Here is a 19,872-nt window from a genome sequence, read left to right on the forward strand (position 1 = left end):
ACGTTTATGGCACAATAACAATTCAATACGTTTATGGTCACTACAGTATTTTTGGATTTAATAATCTTCATGTGGGAAAAGGCTGACTCGCATAAATAAGTAGACCCGAATGATGCAGTCAAGGAGGTAGCACATTTCCTCATGTTTGGGTGCTTTTCCTCTGTGTGTAAGTTCCAAAACTGTCCAAGAGCCCCAGACTTCAGCTGAATGTCATTCTGTAGTGTGACAGATAATTTTCAATCTGCTCTGTGTAGCCTATGCTGTCATGTTGCGCATAATCCTTCCATTGCGTCTTCCAGTTCTGAAGCAAGGTTTTGGATGTTCCCCAAATCAAAGTGCTGCAGCTTTGAGGACAGATGTTGCAATTTTCGTTTGAAAGCATTAACTGATCTAATCATATTGACCATAGAGTTCTCTTTTCCTTGCAGCTGTAAATTAAGCTCATTCAACATCTTGGTCAGTTTAGGAAAAAAATACCAAGTCTAGCGGCTATTGATCGTTATTAAGTTGCTTGTATTCTGCATGTTTAATGGTAAGGAGAAACTCCTTTTTCTCTGGCCAGGAGTCTTGAAATCTCAGCAGGAATTTCTCCCTAGCTATCTGTCCCAACAAAAGCCTCTTTTTATCATCTCTCCATCTTGGAAGGACTTCTTATGCTTCATGATATGTGACTTTCCCCTTGGGATTAATAAAGTACCTACCTACACCTACACCTACACCTACACCTACCTACACCTTCCTACCTACACCTACCTACCCACCCACCCAATTAACTGCGATTTTACTTCCCTCTCTTTCTCAGATCGCTTTTCAGAAGGAAGTCAGTTTCGTAGTTTTTATTAACAGTTCAAAAGTGCCTTTCCACATTTTCCTTCTTTGGAATAGCAATGATAGATCGACAGATCCGATAAGCACACTTCGATTGTGACATTGTGAGAAAAAAAATCATCTTCCAATTCTACATTCAGCCCATACCCTCCCCAAACAATTTTTTATTTTTTTTTTAAATCCCTTCTTTAGTCGATATAAATTGGAAGGCTAACTAGATCATAGCCAGAGTTTTGCAGTAGCTCGCCCGTTTGATCATGCGTGCGGGATGACCAGTGTGTTAGAAGAAAAGAGATATCATACTGGCCGCCCTGTATGTCAATCAAGTGGCAAATGCCATAGGGAGGATATACAGTGGGTATGGAAAGTATTCAGACCCCCTTCAATTTTTCACTCATTGTTATATTGCAGCCATTTGCTGAAATCATTTAAATTAATTTTTTCCCACATTAATTTACACACAACACCCCATATTGACAGACAAAAAAAAGAATTTTTGAAATTGTTGCAGATTTATTAAAAAAGAAAAACTGAAATATCACATGGTCCTAAGTATTTAGACCCTTTGCTCATCATTTAGTAGAAGCACCCTTTTGAGCTAATACAGCCATGAGTCTTCTTGGGAAAGATGCAACAAGTTTTTCACACCTGGATTTGGGGATCCTCTGCCATTCCTCCTTGCAGATCCTCTCCAGTTCTGTCAGGTTGGATGGTAAACGTTAGTGGACAGCCATTTTTAGGTCTCTCCAGAGATGCTCAATTGGGTTTAAGTCAGGGCTCTGGCTGGGCCATTCAAGAACAGTAACAGAGTTGTTGCGAAGCCACTCCTTCGTTATTTTAGCTGTGTGCTTAGGGTCATTGTCTTGTTGGAAGGTAAACCTTCGGCCCAGTCTGAGGTTCTTAGCACTCTGGAGAAGGTTTTTGTCCAGGATATCCCTGTACTTGGCTGAATTCTTCTTTCCCTCGATTGCAACCAGTCGTCCTGTCCCTGCAGCTGAAAAACACCCCCACAGCATGATGCTGCCACCGCCATGTTTCACTGTATATGTATTGGACAAGTGATGAGCAGTGCCTGGTTGTCTCCACACATACCGCTTAGAATTAAGGCCAAAAAGTTCTATCTTGGTCTCATCAGACCAGAGAATCTTATTTCTCACCATCTCAGAGTCCTTCAGGTGTCTTTTAGCAAACTCTAATCGACCAGATGAGGAAAAGTATAATTATAAAGAAGTTGTGAAAGTGTGAGTGCTAGTGTATATGCATATACATACATGTGCATATACTTTACACACACACACATATTCATACAGTATCTGACAGAATGCATGAATGTACAAAGATGTCAGGCTAGGTTACTGGTTTGAGAGGGCTGTGGCTCTGGGAAAGAAGCTATTGAGGTTTCTGTTAGTTTTAGTTTTAATTGGCCTGAAGCATTTACAGGGGGAAGTTTATGGTTAGTGTTGAGCAGTGTGAGACGAGTCTGTAGTGATCCTTCTGATATTTTTAGTGACATGAGATGTATACAGGTTTGCAACGGATGGAAGGGTACAGCCAATTATTTTCTCAGCAGACCACACATCATGCTGTAATTTATTTTTGAAGTGTGCTGTTGCTGAACTAAACCAGACAACATTGGAGAATGTGATTACACTTTCAATTATAGGTTTGTAAAAATAAGCTATGATTGGCTTGGAAATATTTAATTTCTTTAGTTGCCGTAGGAAGTACAATCGCTGCTGTGCCTTTTTAGTGATGTAGGTGGTGTTAAGGTACTAGCTGAGAGTGTTTGTGATAGTTGTGCCCAAAGATCTGAAGGATTACACCATATTACATATTAATTGCAGAATCATTCATTTCTAGTGGGAGAGGTTGTAAGTGCTGTTTGCCAAAGTCAATTACCATTTCCTCTGTCCTGGATGTAATGAACACTAGGTTGTTGGAAGCACTCCGAGACACCTTTTCTTATAATGTGTTTTGTTGCCATTAGTAATTAATCTAATTCATGATTTGCTCCATTTAAGTTAAAACTTCATAATGCCATTCAGTAACAACACATTTATATTAAATTGTATTAATTATTTTTTACAACTAATTATTAGAATTTTTAAACAGAATATGATAACCTAATATGAAGCTAATACATTTATCAGCATAATCTAAATCATGCTTTCTCAACCTTTTTTCAACCGTGGCCCCCTTTCGACCTTGTTTCCTTCCTGTGGCCGCCCTGTCTTACTGGTAGAAAGGTAGCTATTTAAATATTTTGTTTGTAAATAGAACATGTTTTATTATAACACAATACAATTTATTACATTACCATGCAAATTACATGCAATCATTTTTTAATTTATAAAATGTATACTTTTATGTATTTCTTGATCAATGTGACCCTTGTGCTTGATAATCAGAAACAAGGTTTTTTTAAATCTGTTTCTATTGCTTTGAGGGATAAACGAGGATTACCTCTGTCCATTATGCTAAGACGATTCTGCGTTTTGGCTCAGTAAGTAATTTACACCACTGAAACCTGATTCTGTATTACTACGACACTGTTATGAATTTCGCAAAACAAATGCGGGTAATTTTATTTCAGACTTGGGGGTCTCGCATATTTTTTCAGTCAAATTGGTGATAGTTAATATACATGCTTTGCACAATTTAAGATTAAATCCCCGTTAGAATTTCACAACCAAGATAATTGAAAGGCTGTGTTCAGGGACCTTCTTTTTTTTGGTTTTAACAAAATATGCAAATTTTAAAAGAAATTTTTGCATTCTTCAATATTTTGCAAATTTAGTCTGTTGTAAATTTTGAACGTGCAGATTGATTGGAAAAGGTGTATCCCTAATTTCAAAATCAACTCTCAAATTGGAAATAAAAGTTATTAAGCAATTATTTTCAACAGCAATTGCAAAAGGATTGGCAAAAACAAGATCTAAAATACCTGTAATATTCGTAGGAAGAAGCAGCACTAACACTGCTTCAGCGACACACCTTTCCCGTGACACATGAGATACTGAAATCACCCCAGGGTACCGCGCAAGGGCAGAATTGAGTGAGGAAGTGGGTGGAGTATGAAAGTGGATGAGACGTTGCCGCCACAGCATGGTCACTTCACTTCTGTTTTCTTTTTTCTTCATGTCTCTGTTTTCTTTGTTTCCCACTTCTCTCTGTAGCCCCCTAATCTCATGCCATGGCCCCCTTTTAACACAATTTTCATCTGTGGTCCCCTTGGAAAATCCTATGGCCCCAGGTTGAGAACCCTTGATCTAAGTCATTCTTATTTAAAATGGCACAACCTGTGCTCATTATGTTTTTTAACACCACAAACATTCAGTATGGAAACACCTAACAACATATTAGACTGTTGAATTGGGAGATACATTTGACAAGTACTTTTACTTTAATACCTTAAATATATTTTCAAGTTAAGTCTTACTTTTGCTTAAGTAGAAATGTTAATTGGGTACTACAACTTTTAATAGAGTAAATTTTGGCTTGTTTATTTGTACTTTTACTTAAGTAAATTGTTTTAGTACTTTCTCCACCACAGTTTCTCAGTTCATTCATTTCAGTTTATTTTTGTATAGTGCTTCTCAGAGCACTTGCAAAAACTTACAAGTAAGTATAAACTAATACCAGAAATACTTCAACCAGGGATCATTTATGCACAAATTAGTTTAAAAACCACAGTAAAACAACAATTTCAATGATGCAACTTCCAGGAAACATATTAAGAGTTTAAACAAATTAATTTCTCAGAATAAAATTTCACAGTTTTAACCTTACACACCTACTAATTAGTGTGACTAGTAGGACTAACAGGTTATCTCTGTATAGACACATTTCATAAGAAAATGTTAGATGAGACCAGCGTACTACCTACTATGCTGATTGGTGACTTTTAATGTTTTAAATTTTTGCATTTTTAATATATGTTTTTGTCTGTTTGAAGAAACACTTTCTAGCATTATTGTGAAATTTACCTTTCAGTCTAACAACTTCCCCAGATGAGGGAATTAATTCATAGCTATAGATACACGCTTCTTGCAAGATATAGGAGTATAATGATGTGACCAATTAGTTGTAACATTCAGTCATTTTGAAAGGAGGAAGTTACAACTGATACAGAGATTAAATTTGCTTTCATTCTTTCAATGTAAAGACAGCTGTCTGTCTATCAAAACATCAAATTTCTGGCCTGTGTGTTCAGTTTTGGGTTGTATGGAGTGATTGAATATCTTGACTTCATAGAGTGGGTGGAAATAAAAAATTCAAAACTAAAATGAAACCAGTTTCTGCACCTCTATATAATCTACAGGTTAATTTCAAAATAAAATTAATTTAGCTACCATTTCAATACCTCTGTCTTCACCAGACATGTGTAACTGAATTTGTATTTGAAGTATGAGACAAATCGAACAATGCAGCATGCAATACGCTTACAGAACCATACAGTCACAAAAATGCTCAATTAGCTAAAATTAGCACGCTTGTTTTGTCACGTTAGGGTCCCAGGCTAATCCTGTACTCTTTATTATGTAGACCTTGTGTCAGCACTTCTCCTACTGTTTTACATTCTATAATCTCTGGCAGCTAGAAAGAATAAAATTACAGGCAGGAGAAAGGTGCACATTTAACACTAGACACCTATAAAAATATTCATAATGCCAGGCTACCATAAATTCCCTCGCACTTCCTCATCATCGTTTTTGTTTTGCAAATGTGTCAAGTCAGCACTGGCTGCAGGCAGTCTGCTCACCCATCCCACACCGAGGCAGCTGAACTCAGACTTTCTCATGGTGGTGGATAAGCTGGACTGGAAAAAATTGATTCTGTGGACAGGTGTGCTTTATGAACATAACTAGTTGAGATCATGAATATCTGTAATTGATTGATTGTAATCTGTGTGCCACATGGGCACATATCCAATCTATGGGAGACAGAATTCTGGCTAGGTTGTAAGGGATCAAATACTTATTTCTCTCAATAAAATGCAAATCAATTTATAACTTTTATATAATGTGTTTTTTTTTTTGATTTTCGGTTGAAATTCTGTCTCTCTCCATTAAAATGAAACTACCATAAAATTAGAGACTGTTCATTTCTTTGTAAGTGTGCAAACTTACAAATTTAGCTGGAGATCAAACAATGATTTCCTCTACTTTTTATAATACAAACATACATTTTATTTGAGTTTGTAATAGCCGGTGTAAATTTTTAATTTGTTTTTTTCTCTAAGTTATGTTCACACTCCCCCCGATCTGACACTGTTAGTTTTCAGATAAATACATGGTATAAAGAACTTGCCTCTCCCTTTCTGAGTTGATGGTGTTTATCTCCGTTCTTTTCACAAGAACAGTGATGTCCACAGTTGGTGCTATGGTTGTTGACTAATCAGAATTATTTGTTGTACCGGCAATCAAAGATACGATGCGCTGTGAACACTATCAGACATTCATGCTGCATTTGCGCTTTGACGACGACAACAGCATTTATTTATATAGCACATTTTCATACAAATGATGTAGCTCAAAGTGCTTTACAGGATGAAGAAAGAAACGTTTATAAAAACTATATAAAAATAAGATTAGACAGTACTAAATCACCGAATAAAGTAAAGGCAGATGGCGGGGAGGACAGAAATATAGTAGTTATAATTTATACTAAGTCAGAGAATTCCTCAAAGAATGACGCATTACATTTAGGAGGACTATAAATGGACAATGCTAGAGACTGAGAAACTCCTTGGAAAAAAAATGTCAAGATAATAAAAAGACACAAATGTGCCAAAGCCGAGATCTTTACACTTTAACTGACTCAGATAAATATTTGCTAAACTGCCACTTTTCTTACCTTGGTGAACCGCATGAGTAATGCGGTAGTGCTGCTCACTCGCAGTAAGGGGTCCCCAGGTGTACAGTATGTTCAGTGTAGAGAACTTTATGGCAGGTGTGACGAGGCTCCAAAAAACTGGATGTATGAATTGGTATCGCACAGGTTTAACTTAAATATTGTGTAAATGTTGAGTTTGTAATCTGGTGGTCGGAGACACAAACACAGAATTCAATGGATGTTCTTCTGAGCGGGCTTTCTTTATTGCATTTGTGCTGTCTGTCTGACGTACCAAACCCTCAGCTCCTATCCTTTCTTTTTCTTTCTCCATCTAACCAATCACAACATGATAAACGTCTTTGTGAAATCAAAACTAGTTATAAACTTAGCCCATGGACTTTTCAGAACTTTAAAAAAAATCTTTGTTATACATGTTTAATTATGCCATCCATTCAGGGTTGCTCCCATCCCAGCAAGCATCGTGTGCGAGGCAAGAACAAATCCTGAACGAGGCGCCAGCGCATCGCATGGTGAATATGAGCAAAACAAACACTAGCAGGGTCAATATAGCATAAGAAAACCCCATAAACTACATGACTTTGAAAGGAAACTGAAGCTCGCTGAGTAAACTCACCAGAAAAACATGCAAATTCAAGGCAGGGTACACCCAAGACCACCTTGCTGCGAGGCAGAAGTGCAACCTCCATGCCACTGTGCCCCCACATGATTAATACATGATATAATTTTCATGATGAAATGTATTAAAGCAAGTATTTATCTTAGCATTCTAAATGTTCAGGTAGAAGGAATATCATGAATTGAATGTATTCTGTGTGGAGATTGCTGCCAGCACCTCCTCAGTACAAGAGGAAGTCAGTTTAAAAAGCATGTACCGATTTAACATGGCTCGTGGAACACTTAACACAAAGCATTTAATGCGCTATATAACTTATGACGGGGTTTGAGAAAATCTAGTAAATTAAATATTCATTTTGCGATGAACTTTACTTTACGATGTTGGACTTTAATCTTGGCATAAACGGCGAGAATAAAGTAGAAATGTTGAGCATAAAGTCAACATGTCACCTTTATTCTCATCATAAGCTTCGAGAATAAAGTGAACATGTCATCACACTAGAAACATCAATCAGGGGAAGGAGAACAAAAGGAGCACGGTCCCTCCTGGGAATTTGCTGTAGTTGACACTCGTGACAGGAAATGCAAAAACGGCGAACCTCCTCATTAATTCCTGGACAGAAAAACCGGAGTTTAGCCCGCTCCAATGTCTTTTCGGAGCTGAGATGCCCTCCAAGGAGGTGGGCATGCGCTAACATGTCGCCGGTAGACTCACAGGATTAGCAGGAACTTCAGACATCTCCCCACCCCACACCCTCCCCGCTCCGCAACACGATATAACATAATTTTCTATAATGAAGCGAGGTCCCTGTGGCATGGCCTGATGCGTGCGTTGGCCGTTGACGAGAACCACTGCATTCTTTGCATGTTTTAGAGAGTCATCATTCCATTGTTCACTCTTGAATGAAGCCGTCATTGCTTTAAACTGAAACTGCAACTCAGAGAGAGTGTCCGGTCTGACCTCAAGGGGCAGAGATTCCTCCCAAGTTCCCAGGCGCCGATGGATGACATAGCAGCCCTCAACAGACCAGGAGTTTCTGTGTCTCCCTCTTGGCCCTCCGTCTCACTCTCTGTCGGGCGGTTACACAAAGTGGAGGCAGCCTGAGACGAGTCACTTTCATCTATTGCGAGGCTCAGTGGCTGACTGGGAGCACTCAGCAGTTCACCACATTGTCAGACCAGTACCGCCCTAGAATTACAGGTAAAGGTGGATCGGGAAGAACCGACACGGTGAGTCTTTTAAGGGTTCCTCCCTGACAAATGTAACGCTGGGCGGATTTATACACGCAAACGTCTCTGTTTATACACCTAAGACTGGTCTTTCGTTTAATCCACCGTCGTGGTAAAACATAACGGCAAGCAACGACAGACACGTTACTGTCGGAGTCAAATAAGGCTGCCACTTTATACCCATTAATGAGTACTTTCCCGGTATGGGTATCTGCCAGAGGATTGCAAAGGGCACATACTGTAAACAATATCCTCGCATCTCTCTGCAGTCCACCTTGTTTCCAGACAGGCTGCATGCTAGGTGGTCTGGGGACATTCTTAAGTGAGACATTTCCTGCCCCCCCAGGTTTCGAGGCCGGCCTGGGGTCTTTATGAGCCGTATAAGTTCCTCTATGGAGTGTAAGTCTCCCTAGGCCAGCTGGGCAAAGTCCTGGGGTAGTTGCTGCAGCAGCAAAAAGCAAGCAACCTACTGCACAATTTGGAAAGGGGTCAATTCGAATGGTTGTAGCCACAAACCCAGAGAGAGCCATAGCTTGCTCAGGGAGTGACCCCTTCGGATCAAACTCCCAGTATTGTAATACCTTCACCTGCTGGCCCAAGGAAAGCCCATCCTTATCCCTTGGCCCCGATAGGCGGCTCAGCTGTCCCACCCAGGAGAGCATAATGAGCCTCTTTTGCGTCCCTTCCACACTCTCTACCAGATAGGGCTTAAGCCTGGGTTTGCCCTTGTGGAGCAGAGCCTGCACCGGGTCTTTCCTGACTCCCCGATGCACTCCCCATCCAGAAACTTGACCCCGGTACTGTCCTACCTGGGTTGTTTTAGGGTCCTATCCCGTTTTTTTCTAGGACATCATCCTGCCGACTACACCATTGTGACAAGAAAAGACCGAGACATTGCAATAGTTTGGGGCAGACAATCTGTATAATTTGTTCCTGGCTGCAAAAGTAAAGTTTTGGTAGCGAGTAATGTTTACAAGACAGAGTCCAAAACAGAACTGCTCTCCAGGGGAAGGGACTGAGGTTTTATAGGAGGTCTGGGGGAAGTGATGTCATTCTTGAGGCCGGGACCGGAAGTGGCGTGTACCGAGTCGAGGCAGTGGTTCCTGGTGGGATTTCCCGGAAAAGGTTGGCAGGGAACTTAGAAAGAGCATAAGTGCACCCTGCCACCCCCTGGGCGGATGTGTTACCATTATTCTCCAAGCCCTTCAGCTGCCTCCTATTCACACGTGTGTGACAGTGTATGTTTATTTACATGTTTACGTATTATTGGTTTTATGATTTTGTTTGCACAGTGTCCTTTGGTGTTTAGAAACTATTGTTATTATTACCATCCTCTTATAATACTTTATTTCTGTTACTATCACATCCATCTGTACACTACACCTAAAACTTAAATTGTAATTAGATCACTGTCCTGTCATGTGGCACCTTATCAAAATTATTTAGAAAGTCAAAATAGTTAATATTATGTTCTCCATTCTGATTAAGTGCTTGTGTTGATTCCTTATTGAATCATAGCATTTAAAAATTTGACTTTGTGTTTTTTGCGTGACTGCTCTATCAACAGTGTCTTCTTTTGGTATTAGCCAGTAGACATTCATTTTAGCATGCCCCATTTCAATGTAAATAAAAAATTTCAAGTTGGGGCTGGCATGTTCCTCAGCCCTTTGGCATGATTAGAGAAAGCTTGGTAGGAAGCTTTCAAGTTCCTAATTGGTTGCATAGTTTAAAGTAATTCATTGGCCATTGGTGCTGAATAACCTCTCTAGGCTAATTAATCCAAATGCACAGGCCGGCAGTTATGATGGAATTCTAGTTTTGTTTTCTGTTAAGCCTCTATGATTTGTTATTGTGTATGATGACACATGCAGCATTTCAGTGATACACTATATTTTTACTATTATGTACACATTTAAGTTTTTTTGCTGTTATAAGTATATCTCAGAAATGAAGAAGGGATATTTTCTGGAATCAAAATCTTTGCTTTGAAATGGACTTAGTGTTTGTGTATTAATTTGTATGAAGTCAGGATAGTGTAGTAGCTATAGCAAACCTACCAGCCTTTTGCATAAATAAAAAAATAATTAAATTATTTAAAAAATCACACCTGATAATTAATGTAGGCAGAGTTTATATAACAGCTAGGTCTGTAGCAACTACACAATATTTTCATACATTTGAAACTCGAAATATTTTAAGCAGAAATGATAATCTTAGTAATGTATTTGATTAAAAAGTAATGTAGTGCACACAATACTTTTAGTACACCAAAGCAATCAATGACCTCAATACAGTTTTTATTAAACATTTTTAAAATGGGCAATCTAATAAGTACAATTTAGGGTATACATATAAATTAATTTTCTTAACTTTTCTCTAACTTTAGAAATTACAGGATGAATTTGCTGAGCAGCAGCTGCAAGTGCAACACTTGAAGCAAGCAACAAACATACTGCTAAATATTGAACCAAATATGAGCAAGGAAGAGATTCTTAAGACAACAGGTAAAATTGTGTTCAGGTAGGTGAAGACAAGACCTGAATAAGTGACAAAAAGAAAGGTCTAAAATTGTGTCTATTTTCCTGCTTCCAGAGAAGCTTGTGGAGAATTTTGAAAACCTTTTTCAAACTATTTCTCAACGCTCTGAGAAACTACAGACAGCACTTGCACAGTCTCAGGGTGTTCAAAAAAATCTCCTTGGACTGCATACCTGGATGGATAGTGTTGAGGAGATGATGAAGACTCAAGAGAATATCACACCTTCTGCCCAAGCAGTACGAGATGCACTGACTCAGAACCAGGTGAAACTGCAGATAGTCGTAAACATTTTTCATTACTTGTTTATTTACAAAGTGCATGAGGAATGCCAAATTTACTATATAGTATAAGCATTCTAGTTTGATTCAGCTGTTCAGTAGGTTGTTTCTGATACCAGATTTATCTATTGAAGTGTAAATATTTGTGATGATAAACTCTGAGAATAAATTGCTAGACTGAATTTTTTTTATTCAAAATCTTATTAAACCTTACGTTATGAAGTATTATGATGTATTATGTTGTTTGGGAGTCAATGTTTGCTTTTTTATTGGATTTAAAACCAATTTTACTTTTTTATCCAGAAAGTACGTCATGATCTGCTGTCACACCAAGGTAGCATGGAGGCTGTTCAGGACTTAGTAACACAAATCCTACAGACCACAGATGCATTGACTGCATCTAGGCTACAGACAGATCTGTGTCAGCTTCATAAGCGCTTTACATTAGCAAAGAGCACCCAGCAACAGAAGGAGCTAAGCCTAATGGAAGTTTTAAACAAACTGGTGGTGTTTGAAACCCTAGCTATGCATATTAAACAGTTTATTGAATCCAGCAATGAAGTGCTGGTATTTGGAAATCCTCTTGACAGAGAGTTGGAAGACTGTTTATTGAGGTTTGTGGTAAGTTGACAAAAATAAGTTAAGTTGTTCTTTGTGTATCGTGTCTTTTACCCAGTTACATAAAATAGACGAAAACTATTTGAAAATGAAGCTTACCAAATTTTTAACAGATAACTTTTGTTTATTGATAGGAGCTGAAGAAGACAGCCAAAAAAGAATCAGAAAATGTATGCTCGCTGAGGAATCTCGCAGCAGAGCTCAGTACTACAGGTGTCCTGAATTGTAGCGACCCTTTACAGGATACAGTAAAACAACTGACGGAAGAGTTTAATAAACTAGAAGTCAGTGTTGAGGAGAGGTATGTATTTTTCTATAAAATACATAATTTTTTAATAATTAAACTAGCTGCACCTTGGTTATTCATGGTGAATTTATGTATGGCATAATAAATTAGACTGTTTACTGGATATAGGTTAAATATTAGCAGAGTGGTAAAAAATATGTGCATTTGGAAGTTATTGGATTGAATTTTATTTGTTACAGTTAGAAATTAGGCTTTTTACAAAGGGTTTTAATAAATAAATGATTAAATAAATATGTGCACTATGGCCTGAGTACTCACTAGAATGACTAAAAAGGAAGGAGATTAAAGAGAAAAAAACTTCAGACTTGGCAAATATAGTAAGTACAGTTATTAATCAAAGAACTAATTAACAGCAGCAAAAATATATTGCATGTCATGTTTTAATGCTTTTTTTGGGGGGGGCAGAAGGAAAATGTTGTTTCACCACATTTTATTCTTTAATTTATTGTTGTATGTGTAGGTGCAAAGAAGTGTCTCATTGTCGTCAGCGATTAGAAGCTTTCCACGTACTTGTAACATCCTTGCAGAACTGGTTACATGAAATGCAGGACAAGTTACCAGATGCAGAGTTGCACTTTACCACAAAAGAGCTGGAAATTCAAGTTCATCAGCTTAATGTGAGTTAGTATTATCTGCTGGGGTTTTTAGAACAGTGTTTCCCTCCTTTTTCCAATTCTGGAAAGCAGTGTAATTTGCAGTAGAATTGACATTTTCTTATTTTACTAAGCATTTTTAACTGTACTTAGGCCTCCTAACTGCTCACAAGTAATTTTTTCATGATAAGCTTTATTTTTGAAATAGCCTTCAAAATTCAAATCCCACATTTTCCATTGTAAGGTCAATGGGTATGAGAACTTTCTCCAGTAGTATCAGGCACAGTGAAGAAGAATCCATAATTGAGAAAAACATTAGAACAATCTAGATGAGAGCAGGCCATTTAGCTCAATTAGCCTCACCAGTCCTATCAACTTAATTCACCCAAAATAACATCAAGCCTAGTTTTGAAGGTACCTAAACTTCTTCTGTCCTTCACACTACTGAGTAACTTATTCCATGTGTCTGTGGTTCTTTGTGTGAAGAAAAATGTCCTAATGGTTGTGTGAAATTAGCATAACAAGTTTCCAACTGTGTTCCAGAGTTCTTGCTGAACTCATTTAAAAGTAACAGTCTCAATCCACTTTACTAATTCCTGTGAAAATTTTAAACACTTTAAACATGTCTCCTCTCATTTTGTGTAAACTGAAAAGACTCTACTCTTTTAATCTTTTCTCATAACTTATCCTCTGGAATCAGCATAGTTGCTCTTCTTTGGACTTTTTTTTAGTGCTTTCATGTTTTATTTGTTGCCTGGAGACCAAAAGTATACACAGTACTTCAGATGAGGACTTAACAGTGTGTTATAAATCTTGAGCACACCCTTCTTGGACTTGTACTCTACACATTTTACTATAACCTAACATTCTGTTAGCCTTCTTAATGGCTTTGTAACACTGTCTTGCAGTTGATAGTGATGAGTCCACTACAACACTTAAATCCTTCCCATAAGGTGTACTTTTGGTTTTCAGACCTCCCATTGTGTATTCAAATGATTGTTTTTACTTCCTACATGTACAACCCCAATTCCAAAAAACTTGCGCCACTGTGTAAAATTTAAATAAAGACAGAATGCAATGATTTTCAAATCTCATACTCCCATATTTTATTCACAATAGAACACAGAAACACATCAAATGTTGAAAGTGAGATATTTTACTATTTAAAAAAAAAATAGTGAAAAAATATTAGCTCATTTTGAATTTGATGGCAGCAATATGTCTCAAAAAATTTGGGACTGGGGCAACAAAAGGCTGGAAACTGGGCCGGTTCTAGACAGGCATATATGAGGGGGCAGACAGAAATGTGAAGGGGGCACATGGTGACGACGGAGGCGGGAAAGGGGTGGGGGTGCTCTGGATAACTGTTTTTGTCATGTAATTGGATTGCACTTTGTCAGGCCTCACCTGAAGGCTAAGCTTCTGCTGGTGTAGCTCTTAGGGTCACTGAGGCACACAAACCCCCTGGCCACAATAAGGTGGCAATCCCTCAGGAGGAAAACTGAAAAATTAAACAACAAAAAGTAAAATAAAATATTTCTCATCAAATTATAACAACTAAAAACATGACATTTACCTTAATTTTATGGCCTATATCAAATATATTTGAAGCCAACAATAACACTTCTCAATACTAACAAAACTAAAAAGGGTAGGCCAAGTTATAAAAAAATCAATTCACCAAGTCTTGAAAAATAAAATAAAGAATAAAATAAAATATCCATCCAGATCTTTACAACCAACAACATAAAAATTATCTTAATTGGATGGCCTAATTCTCAAAAATTTGCAAAATAAAGTAAGAATAAAATAAGACCTCTCAATATAGCCAATATTTACAAAACTAAAAAGGTTTGGCATAGTAATTTAAAAAAAAAAGATTTACCATGTCTTTTCCTACAATTCTCAAACTAATTTGTAGAACACAACAGATGTAGAACAGAGCATTTGAACTTTTTTCTTCTTTTTTTGTCTCATTTTAAGTTTGTTTGTTTTGTAAGCAACTGAACTCTCTGTTTGCAACTGAACAGCTCCCCTCTCCTTTCTCCTCAATCCACTCTACAACAACAGTCTCCTGTTTCCCTTTGCAAACACTCTTCCAAATTCATCCACATCCAAGTTATTTGTTATGGACTTCTCATGGGCCAAGATCACCAAATTCCTCTTTTTTATGTAACATGGTGACGATAGGGGTTAGGACCCGTGACAAAGTGGGAAGGAACTCTCAAGCTGAAGACACACCAATTACCAGGGCTGTTACATACAATTTATGCAACTCAGGAAAGGCTTTCTTGTACTCCTGCAAGAGTTTACACACAGTGGACTGGTCTGTTTCCTTTGAACATTTTTGAGCAGCATCTGTTTTGCCACAAGAACTTCATTTTCAGACTTACAACATCTGCTACAGTGCCAGCCATCACAGCCAGAGGGTGCAACAGGATGGGATCTAGAAATGCACTAGATTTGGGTGCAAGACTAGATGTGGCTCTCATCAGGTCAATATTCTTGTGTGAAAATCTAGTTTCCATTTCTGAAATGGCCCTGTCAAGGATTTTGAGCAGGGATCTTTTTAGAGACTGATGGGGGGAAATGGTAGGGTCACCAGTCTGTATGGCCCAAAGTTGAAAGCACAACACTTTGACCCAGGTGTTTGCTCATTGTTCTCCTTGTCTTTGTTGGATGTGACTCCTCCTCAGCAGGAGATGACACTCCCAACAGTCATCCTACGGATGTTTTTAAGAGTCCAGTGCTGCACTAACAACCTCAGAAGCACTGCACAGATCAACTGACTGAGACCGTAGAATAGCATTTGCTGGTTTCAAGACACCAAGCACCCGCACTAGGAACTTTCCAATCTCAAAGAAGTGATGCCTCTTAATTTGGCATAGCAGGCCTGGTTCCTCGGTGCACAGGTCAACTGCAGCATCGTCATCCTCTGTCATCTCAGATAGGATACTAAGGATTTGTTCTTGATTGTCCACAGTGCACCTTGTCTCACCTCATAGTGACTTGTCCATCTGATCTCAAGCAGCCTTTTTGGACAAGGTGCATCATGTTTATTGAGCACATAGTGGTGGTGAAAAAGTTGTAGAGTGAATAGATAGGCTAAAAATCTTTTGCACACGGCTCACTCTGCATGGCATGCAGAACCACTAAGTGCAGTTGGTGGTTGTAGCAGTGGATGTATGGGACATATCTGTCAAGCCCCTTTTGGAGCAGAGCTTGTACCCCACCTCTAACCCCATCATAACACTGGTTAAGTATACTGTCAGCACTGTAGCCAGCAACACAAAGGTGTAACAGTATCTCAGAGGTGATGTACTCTGCATCAAGTTGTTGCAAGTCAAGCAACCCAATAAGATGCTCCTCTGGCATGGAATTTCTGACAAACCGTATTATCACAGACATATTTTCCACATTGCACCTATCCCTGGTCCCATCACTTTTGAGGCAAAACCCTGCAGAATCAGCACTTTCATATTTTTTCCTGACCTTTCCAAGCACCATGTCAGCCAGTGTTTGGATAATTTCATTTTGGATATCCTTAGATGTGTATTTTGCATTTTATGGGACACCCTTAGCAATGCTTGCTAGCTTCTCATCCTTCTCTAAGGTATATTCCATCAGTTTTAGAAAAATACCTGAAGCAATGTCATCATCATTACCCACTGCATCATTTCTCAAGGTTTCTGCAGTCCCACGGAGCCCTCATTTACACAGAGAAACCTTATAGCACTACCAATACTCTTGACATAATAATGTTTTTTTTCAAGTTGTGTTTTACCAACCAACATTGAATCCACAGTCCCCCCCGTGGCCTCTCTGCTTTTATGCTCAGTCCAGATGGTTGAAGCATGCACATGTTTGTGGCTGGACACATGCCTCTGTAGCCCCTTGTCTCGATCAAGTGCTGCTTTCCAGTTGTTAAAACCAGTTAAGGTAAAAAACTACATCCCTCTCATTAACAGTGCTGCCATATTTCTGCGGTACCAGGCAGGATTGAACGATCTTAATGTTGTACCACCAAATACACGTTTGGGGTAACTACCCAGTATTGGCTGGGATGGTGTATTACCATTTAACTCACTGGGTAGCTGAGTGGGTTGCTTTGGGGCAGCAATTGTTGGCAGAGGTACAGGAGAAGCAGTGCCTGTTGATGCCACAGGAGTAGATATGGTAGTTGCTGTCTCTGATTATTGCTACTGCTATTGGTACAGGCAGGGGCAGCGTCACACTTTTTAAAAGCTTGGGAAAAAGGATGCATCTCACAGCATTAACTTTCCCTTTGTGAACTGCTGGAAGCTGGGGAGGAAAGTAATTAAGCTTTACTAAAATCGCTGTGATTTCATCAGTATATGAAACAAGAAAACTGTTGAGTGCAGAGTTGAAAGCTGGGGCGGGGCTTTGTGTCGGGGTCTGACAGACAGACACGGGTCCTCCAGTCGGCTCTATGCAGCAGCAGTGGTGCTTGTGGGCTCGAGAAAGAAACACTTTTCTACCAGACTGAAACTGTGAGAAGAACAATGGACTAGTCCCCCATTGACTGTACAAATATAGATGTATTTTTTAGTTGTTGTTAATTATCTCACGAGTCGCTATGACTTTGACAACAGAGATTTGCTGCTTCCTCAAAGCCTGCCGCTGTTGCGCAGCCCTGCCTACTGAGAAACCTGACACCGGGTCATTTGCATACTAACAGTGATTGGATGTTTAGCTGGGGGGAAGGTGAGTGGGGAATCTCTGCGGAGTGCTGTGTGAGCTGCGGACAAACAGTGCACGGAGGGAAAGAGCGAACAAGAGGTGAAACCTATCATCTCATTTGTGCCTTTTCCAGTGGATTTTTCAGCTACTGTAGTAAATCTTGTCCATATTCAGTTTGTGGGTAATCTATTATTTTCTCTCTCAGCTTCTAAAAGTTTGATTTAAGGGGGCAGGATGTTTGTTTAAGGGGGCATTGCCCCCTTGCCCCAGTGTAGAGCTGGCCCCAGCGGGAAATGTAAGTGGTGCTGGGGGAACATTTTGTAACTACTTAGGTTAATTGGTAACAGGTTAGTAACATGATTGGGTATAAAACAAGCATCTTAGGCAGGTAAAGTCTCTCAGAGGTAGAAATGGGGAATGGGTTATCATTCAGCAAAAAACTGCATCTACTAATTGTGGAACAATTTCAGAATAATGTTCCTCAATGTAAAATTGTAAAGACTTTGAATATCTCATCATCTACAGTACATAATGTCATCAAAAGATTCTGAGAATCTGCAGAAATCTCTGTGTGTAAGGGACAAGGCCGAAAATCAATATTTTATGTCTATTATCTTTGGGCCCTCGGGTGGCAAGTCAAGTCAAGTTGGGGTGCATGCACTGGTACAGTGTGCTGCCACACCCACTACACAACGAAACAACTCGGGATCCAGGTTTGCAACCCCCCAGGCAGACACGTGGTCCAGTCCCACCCTCCGGAAATGACCATCTATCTGCCGCAGCCAGGTGTTACGTCGGCGACCCCTTGGCCTGGTCCAGCCACTCGGGTCCCCAACAATGAGAATCTTATGAGGTGGAAACGTGCTGCATGGCCGTAGTTCCGTAACTGACGCTCCCTCACAATGCAGGTAATGTGCCTCATTCGGGACTCCCATGAGCAACTGCTCATTCAATACAAAGTCAAACCAACAGTACCCAAGGATTCTTCGAAAACACACTACCAAAGGAGTCCAGTCTTCATCTCAGGTCACTGGAAAGCGTCCATGTCTCGCAATCATATAGCAAGACAGGAAGGAAGCACCAGGACTCTAAAGACTTGGTCCTTCGTCCTTTTGCATAGATATTTTGAGCACCACACACCCCTTTCCAGCGACCTCATGACCACCCATGCTTTCCCAATCCATCTACTGCCTTCATGGGAAGAATCACCAGAGACATGAATGTCGCTGTCAAGGTAAGTAAACATCTCAAAAAGGTCAACACACTCTCAGCAAACAGACACACTGCTGATGGCTGTGCCCAAGACGTCATTAAAGGCCTGAATCTTGGCTTTTATCCAGGACACTCGCAAGCCCAGACACTCAGACTCCTCGGTCAGTCTGTCGAGCACCACGATCAGAGCCTCCATTGACTCCACGAAGATCACAGCATCGTCAGCAAAGTCAAGATCCATGAATCTTTCTTCACTAACAGATGCCCCACAGCTGCTGGACCCCACTACCTTGCCCAACACCCAGTCCATACAAGCATTGAACAGAGTAGGAGCAAGAACACACCCCTGACGAACTCCAGAATCAACTGGAAAAAAACGCAGAGGTCCTGCCTCCACTCTGCACAACACTCACAGTACCAGTGTACAGGCCGGCCATGATATCCAGCAACCTCGAGGGGATCCTGCGAACCCTCAGGATGTCCCACAGGGCAGCTCAATCAACCGAGTTAAAAGCTTTGCATTGTTATCCGTAAGGACCGTTCCATCAGCTGCCCTGACTGCGACTCTCTGAGGAACAGATTCAGATGTGCATAATGTTTAAATTCCTCTGGAAGTAGGACATGGGTCGCTAGACCACAGATGGTGTGTCACTTGCTCACAGATTCCTCTAACAAACGCCTCCTTATCTGCCCTCAGAGCCCTCGCAGTCGTCCTTCTCAGTACCCGGTACAGACCAGAGTTGCCATTGAGCCATGCGCTGCAACTTCTCTCGATGATATCCAGGGTCCCCTGCGAGATGGAACACCAGTAACACCAACACCACCCTCAGCAACTTTCAGGGTCTTGTCATGGAAGGTCTCCCACATCACATTAGGATCAGCAGTCGTACCCAAATCTGCAAGTTCCTCACACAAACTGCGTGCAGACTCATTTAAACTGCCTGATCTTGGAGTCTGGCCAAGTCCAGGCTATTTTTCCTAGTAGGTGGTAACTTACTGGACCTATGCTGTATCCTAAGAGTAGCAATAACAAGTCTGTGGTCAGAATTCACAAACTGGGCACTTCTGTAGACCCTGCAGTTTTGCAGGAGCCTCC

The 19,872-nt window shown here is 39.9% G+C and overlaps 1 protein-coding gene across 4 annotated transcripts in view; it reads left to right on the forward strand.

Annotated features, from left to right (window-relative positions):
* Nucleotides 1-19,872, forward strand: part of macf1a (microtubule actin crosslinking factor 1a) — an 826,555-nt gene that overhangs the window by 538,697 nt on the left and 267,986 nt on the right. For all 4 annotated transcript variants that reach the window (XM_039739817.1, XM_039739818.1, XM_039739819.1 and 1 more), the window contains 5 exons: nt 10,916-11,033; nt 11,122-11,330; nt 11,649-11,966; nt 12,098-12,264; nt 12,731-12,887. In XM_039739817.1, coding sequence (XP_039595751.1) covers nt 10,916-11,033; nt 11,122-11,330; nt 11,649-11,966; nt 12,098-12,264; nt 12,731-12,887 — 969 coding nt within the window. The remainder of the gene's footprint in view (nt 1-10,915; nt 11,034-11,121; nt 11,331-11,648; nt 11,967-12,097; nt 12,265-12,730; nt 12,888-19,872) is intronic.

This window comes from Polypterus senegalus, chromosome 17, assembly GCF_016835505.1.
Source record: "Polypterus senegalus isolate Bchr_013 chromosome 17, ASM1683550v1, whole genome shotgun sequence".
NCBI classification, from domain to species: Eukaryota; Metazoa; Chordata; class Cladistia; order Polypteriformes; family Polypteridae; genus Polypterus; species Polypterus senegalus.